Source organism: Eublepharis macularius, chromosome 18, assembly GCF_028583425.1.
Source record: "Eublepharis macularius isolate TG4126 chromosome 18, MPM_Emac_v1.0, whole genome shotgun sequence".
Taxonomy (NCBI): Eukaryota; Metazoa; Chordata; class Lepidosauria; order Squamata; family Eublepharidae; genus Eublepharis; species Eublepharis macularius.
Genome location: NC_072807.1, coordinates 30,554,521 through 30,577,855, shown reverse-complemented (window position 1 = coordinate 30,577,855; position 23,335 = coordinate 30,554,521). Strand labels below are relative to the sequence as shown.

General features: G+C 47.6%; 2 protein-coding genes across 2 annotated transcripts in view; one reads left to right on the top strand and one right to left on the bottom strand.

The window, feature by feature from the left end:
- The first annotated feature begins 7,296 nt into the window (after positions 1 to 7,296).
- Positions 7,297 to 15,003, top strand: NR2E3 (nuclear receptor subfamily 2 group E member 3). Its single transcript, XM_055002977.1, has 7 exons — positions 7,297 to 7,439; positions 8,832 to 8,935; positions 10,273 to 10,539; positions 11,481 to 11,662; positions 12,585 to 12,825; positions 13,961 to 14,066; positions 14,871 to 15,003. Exons 2-7 carry the CDS (start codon positions 8,851 to 8,853, stop codon positions 15,001 to 15,003), a joined length of 1,014 nt encoding a protein of 337 aa, XP_054858952.1. The 5' UTR covers positions 7,297 to 7,439; positions 8,832 to 8,850.
- Positions 15,004 to 19,693: 4,690 nt separating this feature from the next.
- Positions 19,694 to 23,335, bottom strand: part of MYO9A (myosin IXA) — a 136,242-nt gene continuing 132,600 nt past the window's right edge. The window contains exons 42-43 of the mRNA XM_055002477.1: positions 22,572 to 22,714; positions 19,694 to 21,343 (exon numbers count right to left, since the gene is read on the bottom strand). Of these exons, the coding sequence (XP_054858452.1) occupies positions 20,859 to 21,343; positions 22,572 to 22,714 (628 nt within the window). The 3' untranslated portion in view covers positions 19,694 to 20,858. The remainder of the gene's footprint in view (positions 21,344 to 22,571; positions 22,715 to 23,335) is intronic.

Genomic DNA, 23,335 nt, shown 5'->3' with positions numbered 1-23,335 from the left:
CACTCTTCTTGCCGTTTGCAAACGGCAAGGAAAGTGCTGCATTGAGCTTTGGTGTGCTCCGTAAAGATTCCCAAGTCTTTATAGAGCATACTGAAGCCGTTTAAATACCTGAATCCTGAAACGGCTCGCCAGTTATTCCAGATTATTCCAGATTGTTATTCCAGATTGTTTTCCTACTTCGGGTAAACTCCAAGTGGGAAACTCGAATCTTTTCCGGGTGCACACCCCTACTACTACTACTACTGACGTATGCCTAAATCCCATCCGAGGGGCTAGAAGAGAGGAAGTTGACACCATCATCTTTATTCTGCCTGAGGCAAGAGAATGGCTCCTGCCCGGGATGGCAGCTGCTAGGGACTTCAGTCAGAAGCAGGGAGTAGAGAGGGAGGTGGACACAGCAGGTTTAGGAGTCCCGTTTGCAGGGTACAGACAGTGGGAACCAGCAAGGAGGACCTGTCAATGCAGAAAGGCTGGTCTGGCTGGTCTGGGATCTCCGAATCCCCGCCAATGTAAGGAGAAGAGGCCCAAGTAACAGCCACGGCTGCTTCCTAGAATGCTGACGCCATTATTTTTCCAGCTGATTTCCTGCACCTTATCCTCTCACTCCCCTCTTCTTCCTCATAAACACCTCCACCTAATGATTATGTAACAGGCTATGACAGTAACGCTTGGTGTGACAGCTCAGCACATTTTCAGATTTGAGGGTTTGGGAGGTTTTCAGCTCATTGGAAGTGTGCCTGCCATTTTTTGCAAGTGGATGGAGCTCGGGGCTGCGGGGAACAGGGAAGGAGCATGAGATCTCCTTGGCTGGGCTGTCCCTCTTTCCTGTCTTTAAGCTGGCCCATCTCAAAACTCTAAATGCTGGAGATGTGAGCCAGGCAAATCTGTAAGCGCTTGTAAGCTCCTTTTATTCAGAGCTGCCATCCCCAAACCCCGGCAGCTCCTGAGAAACAACCATTATTTATTTGGTGTGTTTATAACCCGCCTTTCTCACTGATACTCAAAATAGATTACAAAGCTAGTAAAACAAAGGAGTAAAGAAAGTGGTTAAGTTATATCGAAAACAATGCAGCAACTGGGTTACAAAATTTGAAAAACAATGCGGTAAAAACAAGATAACACATACAATAAGCAGAACAATAAACCACAACCCTATTCCCTTCATGAAGCCATGTGGCCACTTGATCGCCTTACACTGTACATAGAACTACCATTACAGTTTGTGTGTGTGAATCAGAAAACGGAAGTCGTGTGTGTTCCTGTACTGAGAAGCTGCCACCACTTTCAGACCGGAATCACTTTTGAGAGAGAATGTTTAAGGCTGCAACCTGGAAGCCACTTCAAGAGATCAAGGCCTTCCACCTTGTAAACCCTGCAAGCAGTTTTGTGTATTAATTTTTACTTTAACTTTCCTTTTTTATTGCATCCTTCTTTTCTTCCTCAGTCAGAGCATTCAAAGTGGCTTAGAACATAGTTCTCTCCTCCTTTCCCCCACAACAGCCCTGTGAGTTAGGCCAGGCTGAGAGTTTGTGACGGGCCCAAGGTCGCCTGGCAAGCTTCCATGGTAGATGTACAGACTTGAACCCGGTTCTCCTGGATCCTTGCCTGGTGCTGTATCCACTACACCACCACCAGCTCTCAGGTAGTGAATGTTACCACAAAATGGCTGCCGTGGGCACTGGAGCCAGTCACAAAGCATTGGGAGTTCCCAATCCAAATGCCTTTCTCTGATGGAAGTGGCTCTTTCCAAATGGATGCTCTCTGAAGACACAAAAGGGATACCCTGGTTTCATTTGAAACACCCTCTGCTCCAGAAAGATAGAGAAAAGCCAGGACTGGTTCTTGGCTTTGGGGGACAAGGAAGTGGCCACCAGGAAACACACTGGCGGGCACCGTGATACTGATGCCCATTAAGCTGGTGATCACTGCAGTAAACAGTACGTTCCAAGACTGGAGATGCGCAGGAGTCAGAACAAACTGAACTCATTGTTGAAGGCTTTCACGGCCGGAGAACGATGGTTGTTGTGGGTTTTCCGGGCTGTATTGCCGTGGTCTTGGCATTGTAGTTCCTGACGTTCCGCCAGCAGCTGTGGCTGGCATCTTCAGAGGTGTAGCACCAAAAGACAGATATCTCTCAGTCTCGACACTGTGACACTGAGAGATCTCTGTCTTTTGGTGCTACACCTCTGAAGATGCCAGCCACAGCTGCTGGCGAAACGTCAGGAACTACAATGCCAAGACCACGGCAATACAGCCCGGAAAACCCACAACAACCAAACTGAACTCAGTTTTAAAAAATGGGAGTCAAATTATTTCTTGGCATTACTTATGGACATGAAAGGAGAACCAGGTTTTTCCCCACATGTGTCATCAAGATAAAGAGAGGGACCCGGTTACATTCACATACAAGTTACAGTTGTGTACAGTAATACACTTTAAATTTTTTAAAAAGTATTCATGTTTTTTAATGCTTGTGTCTTTGTGTCTTCCTTTTTGATGGATGTGGGTTCAGTGGTTTGTAAGCTGCCTGAAGCAGGTCTCTGGAGAGGAAGCATTTTCTAAATAAACATCCGTGTTTAGCTTTTTTTAAAATGGGGGATCATATTCCTTTTGGACAGACAAAGGGCCAAGCTAGAAGGGACGAATTACACTCGAATGGCAAGTGAACAGACTCACATGTATTCCTCCCTGTTCACTTGCGCTCCATGGAGTGCAAGTGGAGCTCAAGTGAACAGGGAGGAATACATGTGAGTCTGTTCATTTGCCATTCGAGTGTAATTTGTCACTTCTAGCTTGGCCCAAAGTCTCTCTGCAGAACTGTGCCTTTCTGATCTCTGAGCTCATCCATCAAGGCAGGCGTAAGGAGCAAGAAAGGAGGCCTTCCCTGGCTCTCCAGATTGGAGGTGGGAGAGTTGCTTTGCCCTGGTGCAAACTATTCCAGCCGGCAGCTAAGAAGGGAAAGGGGGAAGGGAGTGCCAATCTGGGCCTCTCCCTGCTTAGGAAGGGTCTCCCGGAGAGAGATCAGACTAATTATGACCTCCTCACTAATAGCTGATGAAGCATCCGTCACCATCTGGCCTCTGACTGGCCAAAGGGATAGACGGAGTCAGAGCTGCTCTCTCTCTCTCTCTCTCTCTCTCTCTCCAGGGGCTAATCGTTTTTGTTAAACAAGTCAGCCCTTTACAGGCTGTGCTGTTATCTTCACCACCAGCAGCCTTTCCATAAGCAGAGTAAATGGATTATTGTATGAGTGCACAGAGAGTAGATACGGGAGGGTTCCTGGCACCCTATATGAATGGGGGGCACTGCCTAGCCTTCAGCCCCCCCTTTGCCCTCTCTCTTTGGTAACATTTCAAAGACTCTTGGATATCTGCTTGTTTTCTAATTTCTGCAACCCATTCCCTGTTGTGTTGTTTACTGAATGTCCTGGCTATTGATCGTATTGACTTGCGCTTAATCCGTCTGGAGTCTCAGTGAGAAAAGCGGGCTATAAATAACATTAAAAAACAAAACAAAGAAGGGGAAAATAGAATATTTTCCCCATCTAGGATACTGTAAATTGGCCAAGAATTCTACAGGCGATGGGCGCAAGCTGGAGTGGCGTCGGTGTGAAAGATCAAAAATGTGAATTCATGTACGTTCTAAGCTGTTTCAAAAATTTAATATAAAACTAGTGTTGAAAAATGAACAGAGAAGTGCCTAGTTGCTTGCTGGTCAGTTTTTTTGCATGTTGGTTAGAATAACTCTGGGACTCTGGAGCGGGTTTACTTCTCACTATGTGACCCAGCTAGAAAACTGGTTATGTTTCTCCTTAAATCTTCCTAACAGAAATATAAATGGAAATGGAAAAAGAATGGGGCTTGGAATACATGGGATTAGGAAGGAACACGGATTCCAGGGCAGCCGCAGAGGCCCTGCTCTTGCACACAGAAGATCCCAGGTGATACTGAGCAGGTGGTGGAAAGTGCCCTCAAGTCATAGCTGTTTTATAGCAACCCCTAGTGTGGTTTTCATGGTAAGAGACTAACAAAGATGGCTTGACAGTGCCTGCCTCTGCAACCCTGGTCTTCATTGGAGGTCTCCTATCCAGGGCTTTTTTTCTGGGAAAAGAGGTGGTGGAACTCAGGACCGCACAATGACGTCACTTTGGGTCAGCTGGAACAAGGGGGGAGTTTTTTAAAGTTTAAATCATCCTCGGCGAAAATGGTCACATGGCTAGTGGCCATGTGACCATGGCCCTTGATCTCCAGACAAGAGGTGAGTTTAGATTGCTCTCCGCGCCGCATGGTGCGGATGGCAATCTAAACTCCCCTCTGTCTGGAGATCAGGGCAGGGCCACCAGCCATGTGACCGTTTTCAAGAGGTGCCGGAAACTCCGTTCCACTGTGTTCTGGCTGAAAAAAAGCCCTGCTCCTCTCTAAATACTAACCAAGGCCGACCCTGCTTAGCTTCTGAGATCTTACAAGATCCGGCTTGCCGAATTGGATGGGTGTCTAATTCCATAGAAGGCAACTGTATATGGTGGAGAAAGACTGTGTCTCAGTGGTAAAGTACATAATTGCACAGGTTTCATTCTCAAGGCAGCTCCAGTAGAAGGCTCTGTCGAGTTGGGAAAGATTTTGCTCTGCCTGAGACCATGGGGAGCTGTTGTGAGTCAGGAGAGACAATACAAGCTAGATGCACCAGTGGTCTGACTCAATACCCGGGGGAAAGCTCCCCCCACCCACCCCAGTCCTGAGTTACAGTGCAGAAATAGTCATTGACAGTGTGCCGCACACTAACTAAGGGCCAAGCTACAAGTGATGAATGACACTTGAACGGCAAGTGGATCGAGTGGAGCGCAAGTGGAGGGCAAGTGAACAGGGAGGAATACACTTGCCGTTCAAGTGTCATTTGTCACTTGTAGCTTGGCCCTAAGCCACCGTAATAACTTGGCCCAATTCCAGAAGTATTGCAAGCCCACTAAAAGTTCAGGAGAGCAACCTCAAGGCCCTGAGATTTCCTCAATGCTGCTCTTTGAGCACCTCCTTTCCCTTCATCAATAATACAAGCCTTCCTTGTGGAGCTGGTCTGAAAATGCGCCCCCATGAAATATTCAGGTCTGATAAGCAGCTGCCAGCTCTCTCCCCTTCCCAAAACGTTTGGGATTAAGTCTCAGGATGCAAGGAAAAGTTAACGGGGCATCAGGGTTCAAGGCTGAGGGAGATCGGATGTCTAGAGAACACCGGCCAGCCTTCATCTCCGGCATCTCAGCCAATGGCTGAACAAATGAGCCCAGTCAGAAAGCAGAGGGCGATGGAGGCCGTTTTGTTAAGCAGCCGTGACCTGGAGGGTGCAGACAGATTTGGTGTCAGCGGGATTTGGGTTACACATTCTGGCACTGTCCAGGACTCGGCACCTTGTCGGTCCTTCATCGTCACGTGGCTGGCGGTTCCACCTTTGCGGAGAGGCTAAAGATTAAAGAGGATGACAGAGAGGCATCTGCTTACACAGCGGTGAGGGCTAATCTTCCCTGCTGCACTGCAAGAGCCTTGATAGCCTCACGGGGTACACATCTTGTCAGAGACCCTCAGGGAGAGCACGGTGCTCCGTGGTCTCAGGGGCAGCTGAGGGGCTGAGGGCAGGACGTTTTGCCCATGAGAGGCCTGGATTTCAGGAAATCCAGGACCTTGTCCAAAGGCCAGCCACAGTCTGGGCACTTCCTTGCCACTCCGTCTGAAGAGGAGGCTGAAGCTAAGGAGCCGCTGTAAATCCCAGAGAGCCAAGGCCACCTGCTTCCAGGGTCCTTTGTCCAGCATGACAGCCTCCCCTGCCGAATCTGTGAGGAGCCACAGTCAGTCAGGTAAGTGGCACTCCGGACCAGGCTCCCTTCTTTCCTGCCTGCCACTCTCCCGTTGCAGTCGGCCAGAATAACAGGTCCCCAAAGAGTTGGGGGCTGCTACAGATCTGCTTGCTGGATGATGTGCAGTGCCAGAGATAGCGGAAGATGCCGTTCTGCCCGTTGTCCCCCAAGCAGAGTGGCACAGGCATCTTGGCCCGGCTTTGGGTCTTAACAAGATATGGAAAGAGTCACCCAAGAGCCCAGCTAGCAAAGTCCATCACAGTGGCTCACGCTGAGGTTTCCCCATAACTGCTAGTGCTGAACAATTGGACAAAGCAGCTTAAAATTCATATTAAAGATGCTATTTAAAATGCTCACAAAAGATGCTACCCAAACATGCTGGGATCTGCCTCAGAGGTCCATTTAAGCCTCAAAAGTCACTTTGCTGTTGTCAGAGGGGACAGCGTGGGCTTCTGTTTGTCTCCATTCAGTTATTTCAGGTTCAGCAGGTTTAAATGGACAGTTGATCTAGGAATGATATAGAGGTGGATTTGTCTACAAATCAACTATTTGCAAATTCCAGATGTTTCTCATAAGACAAATCCATATGTTAACCCCAATGTGCAAAAGAAAATGGAGCCTGTTTGGTGCACCTTTGGAAAAGGCTTGTTTGACATCAGGTCATATTAAGGGCCAGCAAGAATTCCAGATGTGGAGCCCTGGAAGACAAAGCCTCATCTCAAGAAGAGCTTGAGATCCAATATGGTATAGTGATTAGAGAATCACTCTAGGATCTGGGAGAGCCCGGTTGGAATCCTCACTCTGCCATGGAAGCTCACTGTGAGACTTTGGGTCAGTCACACACTCTCAGCCTAGCCTACCTCACAGGGTTGTTGAGAATAAACTGTAAGAGAGGAGAATGATGCAAGCTGCTTTGGATCCCCAGTGGAGAAAAAGGCTGGGGGTAAATGAAGTAAATAAATTAATGTTTCAACGAGCAGGCCAGTAATGCAGTTAGGTCCTTTTAGATTTTGGACTTAGTGTCCCTATACACCTCCCCCCCCACTTAATGTATACTTTGAATGCAAAAAGACAGCCAAAATTTGGGGCCGTCCAGTTTACCCCATGAGCTGGAATTCTAAAGTAACAACATAAATAATAACAACATTCGATTTATATACTTCTCTTCAGAACAACTTAATACCCACTCAGAGCGGTTTACAAAGTATGCCATTATTATCCCCACAACAATAATCACCCTGTGAAGTAGGTGGGGCTGAGAGAGCTCTGAGAAGCTGTGACTGATCCAAGGTCACCCAGCTGGCTTCACGCGGAGGAGTGGGGGATCAAACCTGGCTCTGAAGACTCTCCTGCCCTTTGCGTGCAAAAATCTCCATTTCCCAGAGATTGCTTCCAAGAGCTCCATCTTCGTATGGCCCCATGACCCACCTCATTTGCTCCCCACAGGGCTTAGTCCAGCCCCTGGCAAAGCTGGGACCCCCGTGTTGCTGTGCAAAGTGTGTGGGGACACCAGCAGTGGGAAACACTACGGCATCTACGCGTGCAACGGCTGCAGCGGATTCTTCAAGCGCAGTGTACGCAGGAAGCTCATCTACAGGTAAGAAGGAACGGGGGGACTGCGATATTCGCTTCTCCAGAACTGGAGGGATGGAGTGCCACACAAGGATCGGAGAAGAAATAATAATGATGATGATGATAACATTTGATTTATATACCCCTCTTCAGGATGACTTAACACCCAGAGTGATTTACAAAGTATGTTATCATTATCCCAGCTGGCTACAAGTAAAGGAATGGGGAATCAAACTTGGTTCTCCAGATTAGAGTCCTGCGCTCTTAACCACTACACCAAACTGGCTCTCTGGATTGCAGTCTTCACTTAACGACTACACCAGATATGGGTTCCAGTGTTCACTCAGCCAGGAAAGTCATTGGGTGACCTCGGGCCCATCACTCTAAGCGTACTTTACCTTGCAAGGTTGTTGTCAAGATGACGTGGAGCAGAGGTACAGTTGCCAACTCTGGACTGGTAAATTCCTGCAGATTTAGGGGTGGAGTCTGGGGAGGGCAGGGTTTGGGAACGTGCGGGACCTCAGAGAAGTATAATGCCATAGAGTCGACCCTCCTAAGCAGCCATTTTCCCCAGGGGAACTGATCTCTGTAGGCTGGAGTTGGAAATCTGGGGGATTTTCACTGGCTCCACCTGCAGGTTGGCAACTCTAAGCAGAGGGGAGACCTGAGCTCCTTGCAGGAAGAGGGATGGAGAATATGATAGGCAGATACCTTTGTAGCACACTGGTTAAGTGGTTTGGCTGCGAATCAACACTTTGCTCGTTCGAATCCCACTGCTGCTATGAGCTCAGTAGGTGGCCTTGGCTAAGCCACTCCTCTCAGCCCCAGCTCCCCAGCTGTGTTGTGGGGATAATAATAACACTAACTTGTTCATCGCTCTGGGTGGGGCAGTAATCTGTCTAGAAGAACAGTATAAAAGCACAGTTATTATTATTTATTATTATTTACCTACACTGCCCTCATCTGAAGGTCTTCTGCACCCTCAGCCTGCTGTGCTCTGTTCTATTTTCCTTTTTGCACCCAGGATGCATTTAATGGGGTGATGATAGTGGGGAGTGAAATGCTGATTTGATTTGCAAAGGAAACATCTTGATTCTTTGCCTATCAGCAACCCACCATCCACTGGCATTAGGAAGGTCCTCTTTTAACACCATGGCCTAAAATTTTGCTTAAAATCTGCTCCCTCCCACCTCTTTTTAATGTTTGTTACATCTGGCCTGATGAAGAGTTCTGGGGAATTGGAGGGCTTGCACACTGTTGTGTGTCATTGGGTTGGTCCTAGCAAAGGAATTTATTACAAGGACTGTGTTCAAAGGAAACTCTGCCCTGCCTACCTTGGGAAGCTGAAGGGGCCTTGGGGCCTTGCTGGCAGGTGCCTTCTCTGGAAAGCAATCCAAGGATACTGTTCCCTTGACAGGTGCCAGGCAGGCACAGGGATGTGCCCCGTGGACAAAGCGCATAGGAACCAATGTCAAGCCTGCCGGCTGAAGAAATGCCTCCAAGCTGGGATGAATAAAGATGGTGAGCAAAGGCCTGAGGCGGAGGAGAAAGGCTCAGACTTAGGGTTGCCAACTCTGGGTTGGGAAATTCCTGGATATTTGGGGGTTGATCCTGGGGAGGGTGGGGTTTGGGAAGCAGAGGGACCTCAGCAGGGTATGATGCCATAGAGTCACCCAGAAAAGCAGCTATTTTCTTCAGGGGAACTGATCCCTGTCAACTGGAGATCAGTTGTAATACCAGGAGAACTCCAGGCTCCAACTGGAGGTTGGCAACCATAAACTGTGGAAGTTGATTGCCGGCAAAACTATCATTCGTGGACATAATTTTCAGGACTATTTTAAGGGCTATTGTGATAACATAGTTTCAGGTGGGTAGCCATGTTGGTCTGCAGACGAAGAGCAAGATCCTGGTCCAATACCACCTTAAAGATCAACTAGATTTCCAAGCTATGAGCTTTTGAGAATCAAAGCTTCCTTTGTCAGGTACAAGGAGTGGAAAAAGGAAGGAGTCTTTCTTTATAATCCAGGCAGAAGGTGGGAGTAGTATTGTAAAACAGAGTGTCAAGAAGGTAGCTATAATACGTTGTAGATCAAGATGGGTATCTGTGTTTGTCTGTCTGTAGCAGCAGAAAACAGCAAGAGTCCATTAGCACCTATAAGACTAACAACATTTGTGGTAGGGTATGAGCTTTTTTGAGTCACAGCTCACTTCTTCAGATCTGTGACTCACAAAAGCTCATACCCTACCACAAATTTTTAGTCTTGTAGGTGCTACTGGACTCTTGCTCTTTTCTAATATGTTGTAGTTACCTTGACAGAGCATAAGTGTGAAGTGCAGAAAATTAGCATCTGTAATGTGAGAACAAATCTTATGTCCCAATCCCTGATGAAGGGAGCTTTGACTCTCAAAAGTTCAAAATCAAAGGATTTTAAACTTAGAAAGTATTATATAAATGCCAATTAGTATTATAAGACCTGATTTGGACCAGGCATTTAAACATATAAATCTCTTCTCCTCACTTCTCCATCTAAGGGCATTGATGGGGAAGAGCTGGTGGACGCTATGAAGGAAACAGGAGAATCAGGTATAAGCAAGGACTGCAAAGGAAGGAATTGCTGGTAGAGGCAGGCAGGCAGAATAAGAAGGGCTCAACAGCAGAGCATCTGCTCTGCATGTAGGAGGTCCCAGGTTCAATCCCCAGAATCTCCAGTTAAAAACATCAGATAGAAGGTGATGGGAAAACCTCCACGTGTGACCCCAGAAAACTGCTGATGGTCAGACAGACTCAGTATAAGGTGACTTTTTTCATGCAATCTGTTTTCTTCCTGGTTGCCGGATCCCGTCATTCCACCTCCCAGCTGTACAGAATGAGCGCCAGCCCCGAAGCACTGCACAGGTGCATCTTGATGCTGTCGACCTGGACCCTGAACGACCACCTGGCCACCTGACAACTGCGCAGGATGCGGCCCCAGCACCTTGCCCTCCTCTGCAGAACCCCCAAGCCTCCAACTCCTGCTCTGCAACCGGGGCTTCCAGATCCCAGGCCCTGACACCCCCCAGCAATCACCGCTTCATGGCCAGCCTGATGACAGCTGAGACCTGTGCCAAGCTGGAACCCGAGGATGGTAGGCAGCTCAGAGGTGTGGCTTCCCCCAGTGGATTTGCAGTATGGAGAGGGGGAGCGTGGCTGCTTGAGTGTCCTAGAGGGTGACAGAACTCCAGGCATTAGTGCCATGCTGCTGACCGCTCTGCTGAAACTACACAGGACGCTTGTCAATACTGTTCCAAAGCCACAGGCTCAGTCCAGACATTATCCCAAAGTATTCCTAATCTTATCAGACCTCGGAAGCTGAGCAGGGTTGGTCCTGGTTAGTACTTGGCTGGGAGACCACCAAGGAAATCCAGAGTTGCTATTCAGAGGCAGATCATGGCAAACTATCTCTGAACATATAAACAAAGTCATTCTGTATATTGTCGAAGGCTTTCACGGCCAGAGAACATTAGTTGTTGTAGATTTTCCGGGCTGTGTGGCCGTGGTTTTGGCATTGTAGTTCCTGATGTTTTGCCAGCAGCTGTGGCTGGCATCTTCAGAGGTGTAGCACTGAAAGACAGAGATCTTCTCCACACATTCAGTGCTTTCAGTGCTACACCTCTGAAGATGCCAGTCACAGCTGCTGGCAAAACGTCAGGAACTACAATGCCAAGACCACGGCCACACAGCCCGGAAAATCTACTACAACTAAAGCCATTCTGTCTTGTTTTAGCTTGCAGTCCTCAATGCAATGCAGGACGGGATACCAGCCAGGTCACTGCAGGAGAGGGAGGAAAAAGAGGAAAGGATTTGAGTAATTGCCTGCTAGCCAAATGCTGAGATTGAAAACTAACCAGTTTAAAAAAAAAACAAAACATGGTTTTACACTACACCTGCCTCAAGGTGGCACATGGGATACTGGATTCAATCCACTATTGCTCTCTGCTACCCCCTCGTGAATATTGCATGCTCTTGTGGTTGGTTCTATATTGAGCATGCCAAGAGTGGAGACAAATATTATTTTCCCCCCCACAGCAGAGGAGAACATCGATGTAACAAGTAATGAGCCGGAGCGTGCTATGGGGGAGTCCCAGCTGTCCGTGTACCCAGCCTCCTGCCCCGAAAGCGTCTATGAAACCTCAGCCCGCCTCCTCTTCATGGCTGTCAAATGGGCTAAGAACCTGCCTGTCTTCTCAAACCTGCCCTTCCGAGACCAGGTGAGGATGTTGGCCAGGCATACCTGTGGTCAGCTTTAGCCCTGGCTGGATGAAAGGGAGAGGCGATCAGAGCTGACGGCTGCTTTGGCAATACATTCTCGGAGGTCTGGTTTGTACAGTTGGGCTAAGCTGGTGAACTTGGAAGGATCTAGAGGGGAAAAAACAATTCTTTTAATGTTAGAAATGTAGGCCTGGCTCTATAGTGCCAGAGGAAGGCTTCAATCTTGGCAGATCAGAGAGGTAAAGTACAAGCCTGCTTGGTGTAGTGGTTAAAGTGTTGGATGACAGTCTGGGAGATCTAGGTTCCAGTCCTTGCTCTGCCATGGAATGACCGTGGGCCAGTCACATGATTTCTGACGAACACACCTCACAAGGTTGTGAGGATAAAAATCAGGAGAGAACAGTGTAAGTGACTTTGGGTCCTCACTGGGAAGATTTGGTATAAACGACAATTTTTTTTTAAAAACCACAATAGAATTGCAGGACATGTCTGTGAATTTAGATGGCATTTTCATATATTTCTAGCATGGATAAGTGGAAAATATCAAGAATTATTATCCTACATAATTACGTTGGCAAAGATAGTACGTGCTAGAGATTGTAGGGGTGGGGGACTCTTTCAGCAGAGGAATGAAAAGGCAAGATACAGAAATGTAAAGTTATGGCTAGGTAAACTCACTGCATAAGAACTAAGGAAGACTATGTAATGCCACGAAAGCGAGCAATTCCTTTTTGGAAGACTAAACTGCATCTTTCTCTAAGTGTTGGTCCTGTATACAATCCTTTATAACTTACCAACTAATGTGTTTGGGATAAACCCAAACTGACGTGTTTGCTTACACTACCCTGCAGTCTTGATTCGTGGGATGGATCCTGTCGCTTCCCAAAGTCTATAGGCCCACAATCGTCTCATTTGTGGCAGGTGATCTTACTGGAGGAAGCCTGGAGTGAGCTCTTCCTCCTCTGTGCCATTCAGTGGTCCTTGCCCCTGGAAAGCTGCCCGCTTCTCTCCGTCTCAGAGCTGGCACCAGCCCTAAATGGAAAGTTGGCATCTGCCAGTGTGGACATCCGCTCCCTGCAGGAAATAATTGGACGCTACAAAGTGCTGGCAGTGGATCCCACTGAGTTTGCTTGCATGAAAGCAATTGTACTCTTCAAACCAGGTAAGGTGGAAGGCAGGACAGTGATTTGGTTATAAAGGCAGGGCTGTGTGTACTTGAAGCCAAGCCACGCATGCAGGCAATCCAAATTCTGCATCAAGACAAAGAGAACTGACAACAGGTCTGAATTACACAAACTACTGTACAATTAAGCACTTTATGTAATTCATTCTGCAATTCTTTACCACGCTGCATCATTCATTCTGGTTTTGTTAGCCTTGGAGAGGGGGAAGAAGTGATGGGCATCTCTTACTCTGCCCCCAGCCATTGGAAATTGTGTTCCGCACCCCCCACCTTGCTTTCGAGATCGCAGCACACCTTGCCCCACACTCTCGCGTTTATTCTTGGCAGCTCCAAAGGCCAGACACTTGCTCTTTGTTTTCCAGATGGAAACACAGACCGTCCCTGAACTCTGCGGCCAGTGCTACGTTCTGTGCTTTTTCTGTACTAGCACAGAATCAGGACACACAGTCATGTGCTCAAACACACACGGGGAGAGGAAGCACCCTGGCAAAAGTGGCTTGAGAGGCTACCAAGCTAGCAAGGGTCACAGGAGGAGGCCGTGGGCAAGTGGTGGAGCACTTCAGATGCAAAGAGTCCCAGGTCCAGACTTCTAGCTAAAGGAGTTTAGAAGTGTTGTCTGTCTCCTAGACCACAGACGAACGACACGAACGCAAAGCAAAACCAGCATGTTTACCCCATGTAAACATTTCATTTGGTACTCCCCACCCCACCCCTTTTAAAATACAGCAATGCTAACTCCATCGCCCAAGATGAGACGATGAGGAATCTGCTGAATTGGCGCGATTCCTCAAGCGTTTCTTCTTTATTTGGGGCAGAGGTGTGTCAGCTCTCTGGTCCGGCTCCTTGAGAAAACATGCTTCTCCTCCTCCCTCAACTGAGAGCATTTGGGAGTGAGTGCCACCTTCACTGGACTTGGCTCTTCTCCGCGCACCTTCCCCATGTTAAGAACCTGCAACAGAAGCCTGTACTGTTAGAGATGGTGAAAATTTTGCAGTGCGTTTGGGCCATGCCATCACATGTACTCATGCCAAACAAATGCGAGCCTGCATGCCTTCTTGCAAAAGCCAGGCTTGAAGCTGGCACACTGCATTCCTTTTCTCTTTGTTTTTGGCAGAAACGCGAGGCCTGAAGGATCCAGAGCAGGTGGAGAATTTGCAGGATCAGTCCCAGGTGATGCTGGGACAACATAACCAGATGCATTACCCCAGCCAGCCTGTCAGGTACCTGGATCTGCTCCCCAGATGCCACCCCTGCTGTTCACACCCAACCCAATCCAAACATGAAAGCAAACTGCACCCTCCATCAGCTTCCAGGGCAACCAAGGCCCCAGATGTGTGTCCCCTACTGCAGCCCTGCCTTCCCAACATCTTCACCCCTTCTGAGCTTTAAATCCTTCCCCTATTTCACAAGATGCTCCGTTAGCGTAGCAGCCTCTTTCCAAGGCAAGGCTAGAGCACCCTTACCAGTAGTGTGACAGGCAGACATTCAGGAGATGGACCCTTCTTTGTAGATGTAGCAGGCACCCGCTGGTCACCTACCACAGCTGGGCACCTGCTGAGGCCCACAGCCAGCAGAAGGCCCTCCCCCAGTTGGAGATGCAGAGTCACGCTCCCATTTTCCCAGAACAGAACCTCCACTGGAAGAAGCAGAGCACAAGAAAAGCACACACTGCATCTTCAGTGGACGCCCTTCCGAACTGGCCTCTTACAATATGGTGTTGACTGTCTTCCAGGATTCACACTGTCAGTTTGGCTAGGTGATCTTGAGCCTAGCCTACCTTACAGGGCTGCTGTGAGGATAAAACAAGGACCTCGCCCAACAGCCTGAATTAATGTTTTGAAGGAAGGGTAGGATCAAAATTGGAATAAAGAGCATGGTTAGACAGACCACCATTCCGTTTTGGAATAAAGCAGTTATGTTGTTCTGAACTAGAGCTCTGGCACAGGGTCTGTCCCTGGATTCCAGCAAGGCTGATGGTCTTGGTCTCTAACCAACCTCATTAAATCTCTTCTCCTTTCTTCCAGGTTTGGAAAACTCCTGCTGCTTCTGCCTTCTTTGAAGTTCGTTTCTTCAGACCGGATTGAACTGCTTTTTTTCCGCAGAACCATCGGGAACACCCCTATGGAGAAGCTGCTCTGTGACATGTTCAAAAACTGAGCTGCTCCTTTGGAGGGAGCAAACCCCTTTCCAAGATACTCGATTCCAATCCTGGATCTGAAGGCCATAAGTGTGTGTGTGGGCGGGGGGGGGGGGCTGCTTGGGGATGGGAGAGAAGCCCCCTTCTTATCTCTTGACCCTGTGGACTTGATCACCAGGTAATGTGCAGCCTCAAAAAGATTTCCACAGTTCGCAAAATCACTGACATTTAAACACTGAAAAATTCCAAGCAGCACCAAATTTCCGAAATTATACTACTCAAGTCACACTGTTGGAAAGGGGAAACTCCTTTCCCCTAATTCCAGTTTGGGACGAGGCTGAAGGTATGTGCACCTTGTCAAAGAAACTCTCCATGATTACATAGACCAGGGCTGAGTCTGGGCACTGAAAACTGGGCTCCTGTGTTCAAATTAAGCCAGGGTTTTAACCATTAATCACTCTGTACCAAAAATTTCAGGTAAGGGAAGATTTTGCATGGTGTTTCCTAAGGAGAGTACTATGAAAGAGGGCAAAACCATAGCGTTGAAAACAAGCCATTCCAAGCCACTCCAGTCCTGACATGATACAAGTTTCTGTCACCTTCTTAAATGAATTCATCTTTGGGGATTTTCACAACTTCATAGTTAGTACATGAAGAGGAACTTTGGTGCGTTGCCTGAATTATGGCAACAGAAAATGCTCACTAGTGCTAATGCTGCTTATTCCCTGCAGCTGGGGTCCAGAACCCAGGAAGGTTCTGGACAAAAAGTCCTGATCCAGTTTGCATGCTGAAGTTCTTCTCTTAACTCATTTCCAGGATTTATTTGGGCAGGGGGGCTCTCGATGGCTGCTGTTGTTTAATAAATTGGGAGTTTGCCCATCTTGATTTGGCTCCTGCTCCATTTATTGCCCTGCAGCTCTGCCTTCCTCTTCATCAGTGGAAAGCAAAGCAGTTGAACAGACCCCATTTTAAGACCTAGCAGAAAGCTGCTTTTTTTGTGCCTAAAATTCTCACATCTGGATTTAGATACGTGACAGTGAATACTGGAAGCAGGCCCTCTCTCCTGCACTCTCCATGTGTGCTTGTCCAGGTCACTGGACACACAGCATTCCACCCCACGAGGAGCTCCTTGTTCAGCTACCTTCAGCTCCACACTGTACCTGAGAGGACATTTGGCACGGGTTCACCTGGAAGGCACAAGACTCCGTAGCGCTCAGAAACTCAATGGATGCATTAACGTTCTCTGATTTCCTTTTATGAGCCTGCTGTAGTTTTCTCATCACTGATGGAGAGAGGACCTCTCCAAGCTTCCTTGAAAAAGTCAAATAGATTTACTTTCCCCACCCCCCTCCAGCTTTAATCACCTTTTTTGGCTGTGAATCAAGGAGTCCTAGAAGAATTCATCTACAAACTGGTGAAGCAACCAACAGCCAGCTCCCCTCCTGGAACTGCTGATGAGTCTGGAGTTGATCATGGTTCTTCTAGGGCTTTATCTTTCAACTTGTCACATATACAGTCATTTTTAAAATCATTTCAATGACTTTGAAGAAACTTTAACACAAAATCAGAAAGAGAAAACACACCTGTTGATCCACCAATGAGGGACCAGAGGGGCTGTAGAAAGGGAAAGGACATTTCCATGCGACCTGCTGGATCTAACCTATAGGTTTTCTTAATGGTAGAGCAGACCTTCCCCCACAGATGGCAAAACATTTTTTGCTCACGTTAAGCATGCCAATGCTTAGCTACTCTTAAGTATCTGTGCTCTTGCCCCCGAAGTCTTTGTCCAGGTGAGTAACTCTGAACATCACCAAGTACAGAATACATCTGCCACTAGCAGCCATTATTTTTTTCATTGCTTTGTTCTTTAATAAGCTAGGGGTTATTTGTTCATAAAGGGTTTTTTGTACAGCCATATAATATTATATTTATGAAATATTACACAAATTGCACTTTAAATATGACGGCCTTGATCCAGAAAAAAAAGGGGGACCCGACATTAAAAAAAGAAAAAATCTTCCCGACATGTAATTTACAACTTTGCCGGCCAGCTGCGCTAGCAGCACAGCACCTGGCTTCGTGAGCAAAATAAAGCATTTTCTTTTATAGAGTTCTTCTTTTAACAGGTAAACTTTATAGAGTTATGACACAGGACAATATATCCTTTTACAATACATAATCTGCTTTTAAAATTTACACTCAGTATACTTATAAATTACTTTAAAAATTCCCATTAAAAATAATCGTATGCAGCCAATGTCCTTCCTAGTGGTAAGTACATTCATTTAATACAATAAGTGGAAGAGGTCTGAGACCCTCCCCCCATAACGCTTACAGGGCTATACCAGGTAGGGAGGAGAGCAAGCTGGGCCTTTGGAAGACAGGCATCAGGCAGAAACATGGACGGGGAATGGAATGGAAAGATTCTTCCTGTTGCCTGTGTTCAAAACGCTTCAATGACTGAAAGCTCAGACCAGACCCACTCCAAAATACATCGCCACCCCTCCCTTTTCCCACTCTCAGGCCAAAGCTGAGAAAAGGAGTTTTGCATTGGAAGAAAAAGAGATTAGTCCCTTGGAATGTATGCAAAGCCCATTTCTCCCAGCTCAGAAACTGACTGGAGGTTCTTTTGGGAGATCAGAGCCCAACATGAGTTTTCCAAGCATGGGCACCTCCGTGTCCTTGTCAAGTATTGCTGAAATGAATGAGAACCGCATCTGAAACACATTATACTACTTGGAGGAGGCTGGGTGTTTGAGTTAAGTGTAGGTTAGGCCTGATTTATGTGTGCAGGAGAATGAGGTGGCAAGAGATTACAGCACTTCAGAGTGTGGGTGGAGGTTCGTATTTTGGACTGCTCACCTGAGTTAAAAGCCTCTTGCAAACAGAAAACCACCAAGCAAGCAAAGAGGGTTGTAGAACCTTTTGCCAGCCTTCCTTCTAATGGCAGAGGGGTGATGCAACATTCAAAGCTGGAACTCACCACCTGGAGTTCTCTTCTGCAGCCTCCTTCTCTTGCATGTGTGGACCAGTTCTTGACCTGCAACTAGCTAGTACTGCAGGGGGGGGAAACGAGAGGTCTGTCTTTCAAGCTCAGACTGGATCTGCTATCTTTGCCACTGGCCAAACCCCTAAGCACGACTTCCTTCCCCCTTTGATCAGAATTACTCCTCAGAACTACAGCCACTCTGGACTTGAGCTGATGAAACAGCCCATTGTAGCTGTCGGGACAAAGACCCAAAGATGCGGGGGCACACCACTTCATTGGCCAGGACTCTGCATGGAAACACGGTGCTTCAAAGGCAATGGGCCCCTTGTTAAGTTTGGATGAGAACACGAGGTGGTTGGGCATGGGATAATCCACATTTCCACTTTCTGAATGTTATCAAGTACAATTCAAAATGCCGGAGGTCAGAAAGGCAATGTGGGCTGATATCTAAGAAACCATCCAACAAAACCCCACTGGAAAACTCCGCGCTGGGAATAAAGGGATGAAAATCCATCTGCAGAGATGCCTCCAGGATTCACCCCGAGTCAGAAAGACCCCAATACCATTGTGTATAGACAACAGTGCCCACGGCTGGCACAAGCAAACCAGCCTTAAATCTGGGGAAGGCGGCAATAGAGAACGGCAGGCTCTCAGGTGGGATAGAGAGGAAACACCTCAGCACCTTGCTGTGGACTCCTAGCAATAGTGGAGCTGCTGTAGGAGGTGACAACAGGCACGCTACCCCTTTGGCATCCTCCCGTGTTGGCACCCCAGCAGCTGTTTGAGTAATCTGCTGGCCCTGACTGGCGCCATCAATGACCCTTGCAAAGGCAAAGCAAGGGGCTGCGTTGCAAATCCACTGACATGGCCCAGCTTGCAGGTTTCTCTACACCTGTTTTTCACCTACAAAGCTAGCCCACCCCAAATGACGACACCACCACCTTTCCCTAGGGCCTTCATGGTGCCTGATTACTGAAAACTAGGACCCAGCTGCAACCTACAGACTATCAGTGATGGTGTGCAAGCCCCTCAGGTTGAATTTGAAGGGACTGCTCACGCTTTTTAGCAGCTTTAAACCACTGACTCCCTACTTATTTTCAGCCAGTCACAGAAAACCAGCCATATGTTGGAATCTGCTTGATGTTAATGTAACTCCAGGAGCAAAATGGTTGCAAAGAACATCAAAGGGCACGTGCTTGTGCTTTATGCACATCATGATTTGCAGTACAGATGCTGCCTTTGCCTTCAGATCCCAACCAAGTGCGTAAAAACTGCGCTACATTTGTTCAGGTGACTCTAAACAAAATGACCAAATAAGCAAAAAAAAAAAACCCCCACCCTTATAAACCTTGCCTTGCCCCTGAATCTTCTGCTATGCGCTCCGACCCAATATAACAGTTGATGCTGCTCGCAGATGCTCTGAAAAGGGAACTTTTTAAGGGGGTGGTTGCCCATCAGCTCTCCTTTTCCCCAATATGTATCTTATTGCCAAAGCTGGGGGGGGGGGCAGTTCCTGCAAACCCCTTCCAGTTTAATCACAATGATGAACTCCTGAATGTGGCCCCGTGACACAAGTGGTGAAAAATAATGACCTTTAGCTATTTTGTACGGTGAAGTCCTCCAACATAATTCTATTATCCCTCCCTGAACTACCCTTTCACCTACCTGGCTTAAATGTCCCACCTTGCAAGAAGGGGAGAATTTAAAAAAAAAAACCAAAAACCAAAAACAAGTTTTATTTACATTGAACTTCAGTAACCATAATACTAACAAAGCGCTTCAAGTAGTCTCTGACTTATTTTTGCCTTTGTTTAATACTGATGTTCAGAAAGAAAAAAGCAATGCTCAATCACATTGGTAAACAGACTGATTCGGACAGCAGCCTTCTTTACCACTCCTTGGAATTTTGACCATTTTTTTCTGGACCAGAATAAAGCGATTGGTGGAGTGATGTTTTCCTTTGTCTGTCACACTTCCTGCCTGTGTAGCCTTTTGCGCAGGTAGCAGCATGGCATGTCTGGGGAGCAGTCAGAAAGACCAAGGGTTCTAAATTCTAAAAATGCTCTTGCCTTTTTTTGGGAGTCCTATCCTGTGCATGTCTTGACCCCCACAGGACACTTGTCATGGTTATGGCTACTGAAAATTCAGCACAAATATTTGGCTTTGACCTACCTGGAATCACATGGGTGTTGGTGACTGTCAACAACTGAAGCTAAAAGAAACGACGAACAGCCCCAGACAGAAATCTCTTTGCCACAACTGGCATGTGCCCAGTGGTGGGTCTGAGAAGTGCTTGAATGGAAACGAGCATTTTTCATATAATCTGTCAACACTACGGACTGCATTATAAATAGCTCAAAACAAAGGGAACGCTCTCCTCTTTGCTGTGGTTCCTTCTATAGAAGTCCATGCTTGTATCCCAGTGCAAAAAAAAAAAAAATCCCCCCCATCCCTAAGTCAGCAGCTTGGACAATGAGGGGCAAGAGCAGTTCCCTTGACTCCAACTGCCCTCCCTGGTGTCTTTGGCCAGCTGAAGCATTCCCTTATCCACAAAGATGGTCCTAGGGACTCGGGAACAGCGGCCACCCTTTCCCGCAGCTTCTCCAGCTTTGCTACAGGTTCCCAATCCAACATTTCAAGAAGGTTCTGAGACGCAGAAGCTGGAGACAACCAAGGCCACAGCTGAACCTCCCATGGCAGGCTTTCATTCAGAGGCCAGCCTCCTCCCTTCCGCACTGGGGAGGCAATGCTGGCGCCCCAAGCAACGCGTGAGAATGAGCCGATGTGGACAACTGGCAGCTGGTCTACAATGGAGGCAGTGGCAGCAGTGTCAAAGTGGGGAGACGCTGGCGGTGAGACGCTCTCACTTGTCTCTCGCTGAGTGGCTCACACCATGAACTCCTTGTTCCCAAGCAGCACCAGCTGCTGAGGGCTCTTGCAATCGACAGCGTCAGGGAGCCTCTTCCGGCCTGTCCCAGCAGTCCCCTCGGGGGGCTCTTTGGCTTTCGGGGGAGAGCTTTTCACATTCTTCAGTTTCTGTTTGCCCTTCTCCGGATTGAAAGTCCCCCTGGTGGTGAACTGGGGCCTGTCGTCCAGACCCTTCAGATGTCCTGGGGATCGCTCGAGTGCTGTGGCGCCCCCGGTAGGAGCTGCCCGGTAGAAAGGCGATTTGGAGTATATCTGGAATCGTTTCCTAGTGACGTGAGGTAAGCAGGAGGAAGAGGAAGAGGAGGAAGGTGAGAGGGAGGGAGAAGAAACCGAGGAGTCCACGGAGTCCAGAGAGTCTGGCTGCTTCCTCAGGTGCCTTCGAGACCGGTTAGTGGTGGAGTCTGCCTTCATGGGTCTCAATGAGCCAAGGGCTAAACTTCTCTCTGGCAGAGAGGAGATACAATGGAAAAAAATCAAATATGCCTCCCATTGGAAACTGGTATGAGAAGATATCTTTGCAATTTAAAGTAATAAATAATTTTTCTTAGTCCACTAATTTGCTGAATACATGGCTGCACTTTTTAGAATACATAGAGATGGGGGCAGGGGTGTTCCTCAAAGTAGGAGGTGCCTACCCCAAAATCGTATTATTTGCATTTTTAAGCATTTCAAAACAAATATAATATCTGTTACGATTTCTGTAAAAACCATTAATGTATATAGATCAAGTGGCTGATTGTAGGCAGGTTAAGGATGAACAAGCAGGGTAGGGGCAGGAAGGGAAGGGTGATCAGGGGCTGGGGTGGTGGGTAGAAACCTGGAAACTGCCCTTGGTGGGGGCAGGGAGAGCCTGTGCGATGCCAATGAATTTCCTGTTTGGTAACCCCTTCCATTCTTGCCTAGACCTTAATGAAGCTCATCTATGCTATCCAGTACAAGAGCACAGAGGCAGGGGTCAATCAGTTAGGAAAATTGTGCTTTTCCCTTCACTTCTCAGTGTTGTTTTTGAATGTGGACTGTCTTCATCAGGTATATAACTCTGTTGAGCGGATGGTTCTCAGTGAACAGCACAGGCTTGCAAACTATGGGCGTATTTTGGGGGACGAGAGTCTCCACTGTTTTGAAACCTCCTCTGTGATGCTCCCTATTTGAATAGGTCAAAGGCAACCTGGGTGCAAACCACTGCTTAGCCATCAAACTCCTGCGTGACCTTGGGCTAGACACACACTCCACTTAGGGGATAAAAAGGAGGGAAGAACCACTGTACGCCCTCCTGAGCTCCTTGTAAGGAGGTGGTGGGAGATTTCTATTCCAAATGCATACCGGGAAATCAGTAAGAAACTGGTTTCTGCAAGAGCTGCCTACACGTTTGGACATTCCCTTCAGTCATGAGGTCTGGAGTCACGCTTAATACTGTGATTCTTGGGATTCTGTGGGACATGGAGGATTCAGCAGTTAGATCATGGTAAATGATTGAGCGAGAGGTGAAGGAGACAAGCCACTTGCTCTAACAAGCAGCTCGATTCCTCGAGATTCCGTATCAACTGAACTGGGATGGGGCTCATTTAAGACAAGCAGCGACTGCCTACCCAAAGGTGTCAGTGGCTTAATTCCAGAATCTGGACAAAGCAATCAAAACATCAGTTTTATCCAAACTAGTTCTCTGTTCACCTGATCTGTCTGAGATGGCCCCTTCGGAATCAAAGTTCAAGTTTTCGGAGCTGTCCGCCGTGCCGATGGAGGCCTCAGACTCCAGAGTTTCATCATCGGAGGCTCGTGGCTCCAGAGCCAGCATCTCAAATGTCAGTTCTTCCCTGTGGTACAAAAAGCACAAACGCTAGAGTTAGAGGAAGGAAGGGAAGCAGCAGCACTGGAAGTAATGGCCTATCTGGAGGTAGAGAGTGCCCTCAAGTCACAGCTGACTTATGGCAAGCCCTGGTGGGGTTTCCATGGCAAGGGACTAACAAAGGTGGTTTGCCATTGCCTGCCTCTGCAACCCTGGTCTTTGCTGGAGGTCTCCCCTCCAATTATGGACCAAGGCCAACCCTGCTTAGCTTCTGAGATCTGGCTCACTTGGGCTATCCAGGTCAGGGCAATGGCATATCTAGGCCTGTGAAAAACACCCAGGATCCTGTAGGTAATAAAATTCTCAAGCAAAGAAAAATGAAAGCATCTCAACTGAAGACACGGTATTTGATATTTTGCACGTTGGGATTCCAGGAGATTCTGGCTACTTCTACAAGGTATCTAGGCAATATATATCAACGATACTTACCCATTGAATGACTTTCAGAGTCAGTTAGTAAAACAGAACAAAATTCAAGTCCGGGAGCACCTTAAAGACCAACAAATCTTTCCAGGGCATAAGCTTTCACGATTCAAAGCTCACTTCATCAGACACCACGTACTTGTAGTTATAGTACTAAAGATTAACA

What these genes read in the sequence shown, in the direction of transcription:
- NR2E3 (XM_055002977.1), top strand. Translation starts at nt 8,851, where the DNA reads ATGTGCCCCGTGGACAAAGCGCATAGGAACCAATGTCAAGCCTGCCGG. An exon ending in AGCTGGGATGAATAAAGATG is followed by an intron (nt 8,936 to 10,272) that starts GTGAGCAAAGGC and finishes TCCACCTCCCAG; the next exon opens with CTGTACAGAATGAGCGCCAG. An exon ending in TACCCCAGCCAGCCTGTCAG is followed by an intron (nt 14,067 to 14,870) that starts GTACCTGGATCT and finishes CCTTTCTTCCAG; the next exon opens with GTTTGGAAAACTCCTGCTGC.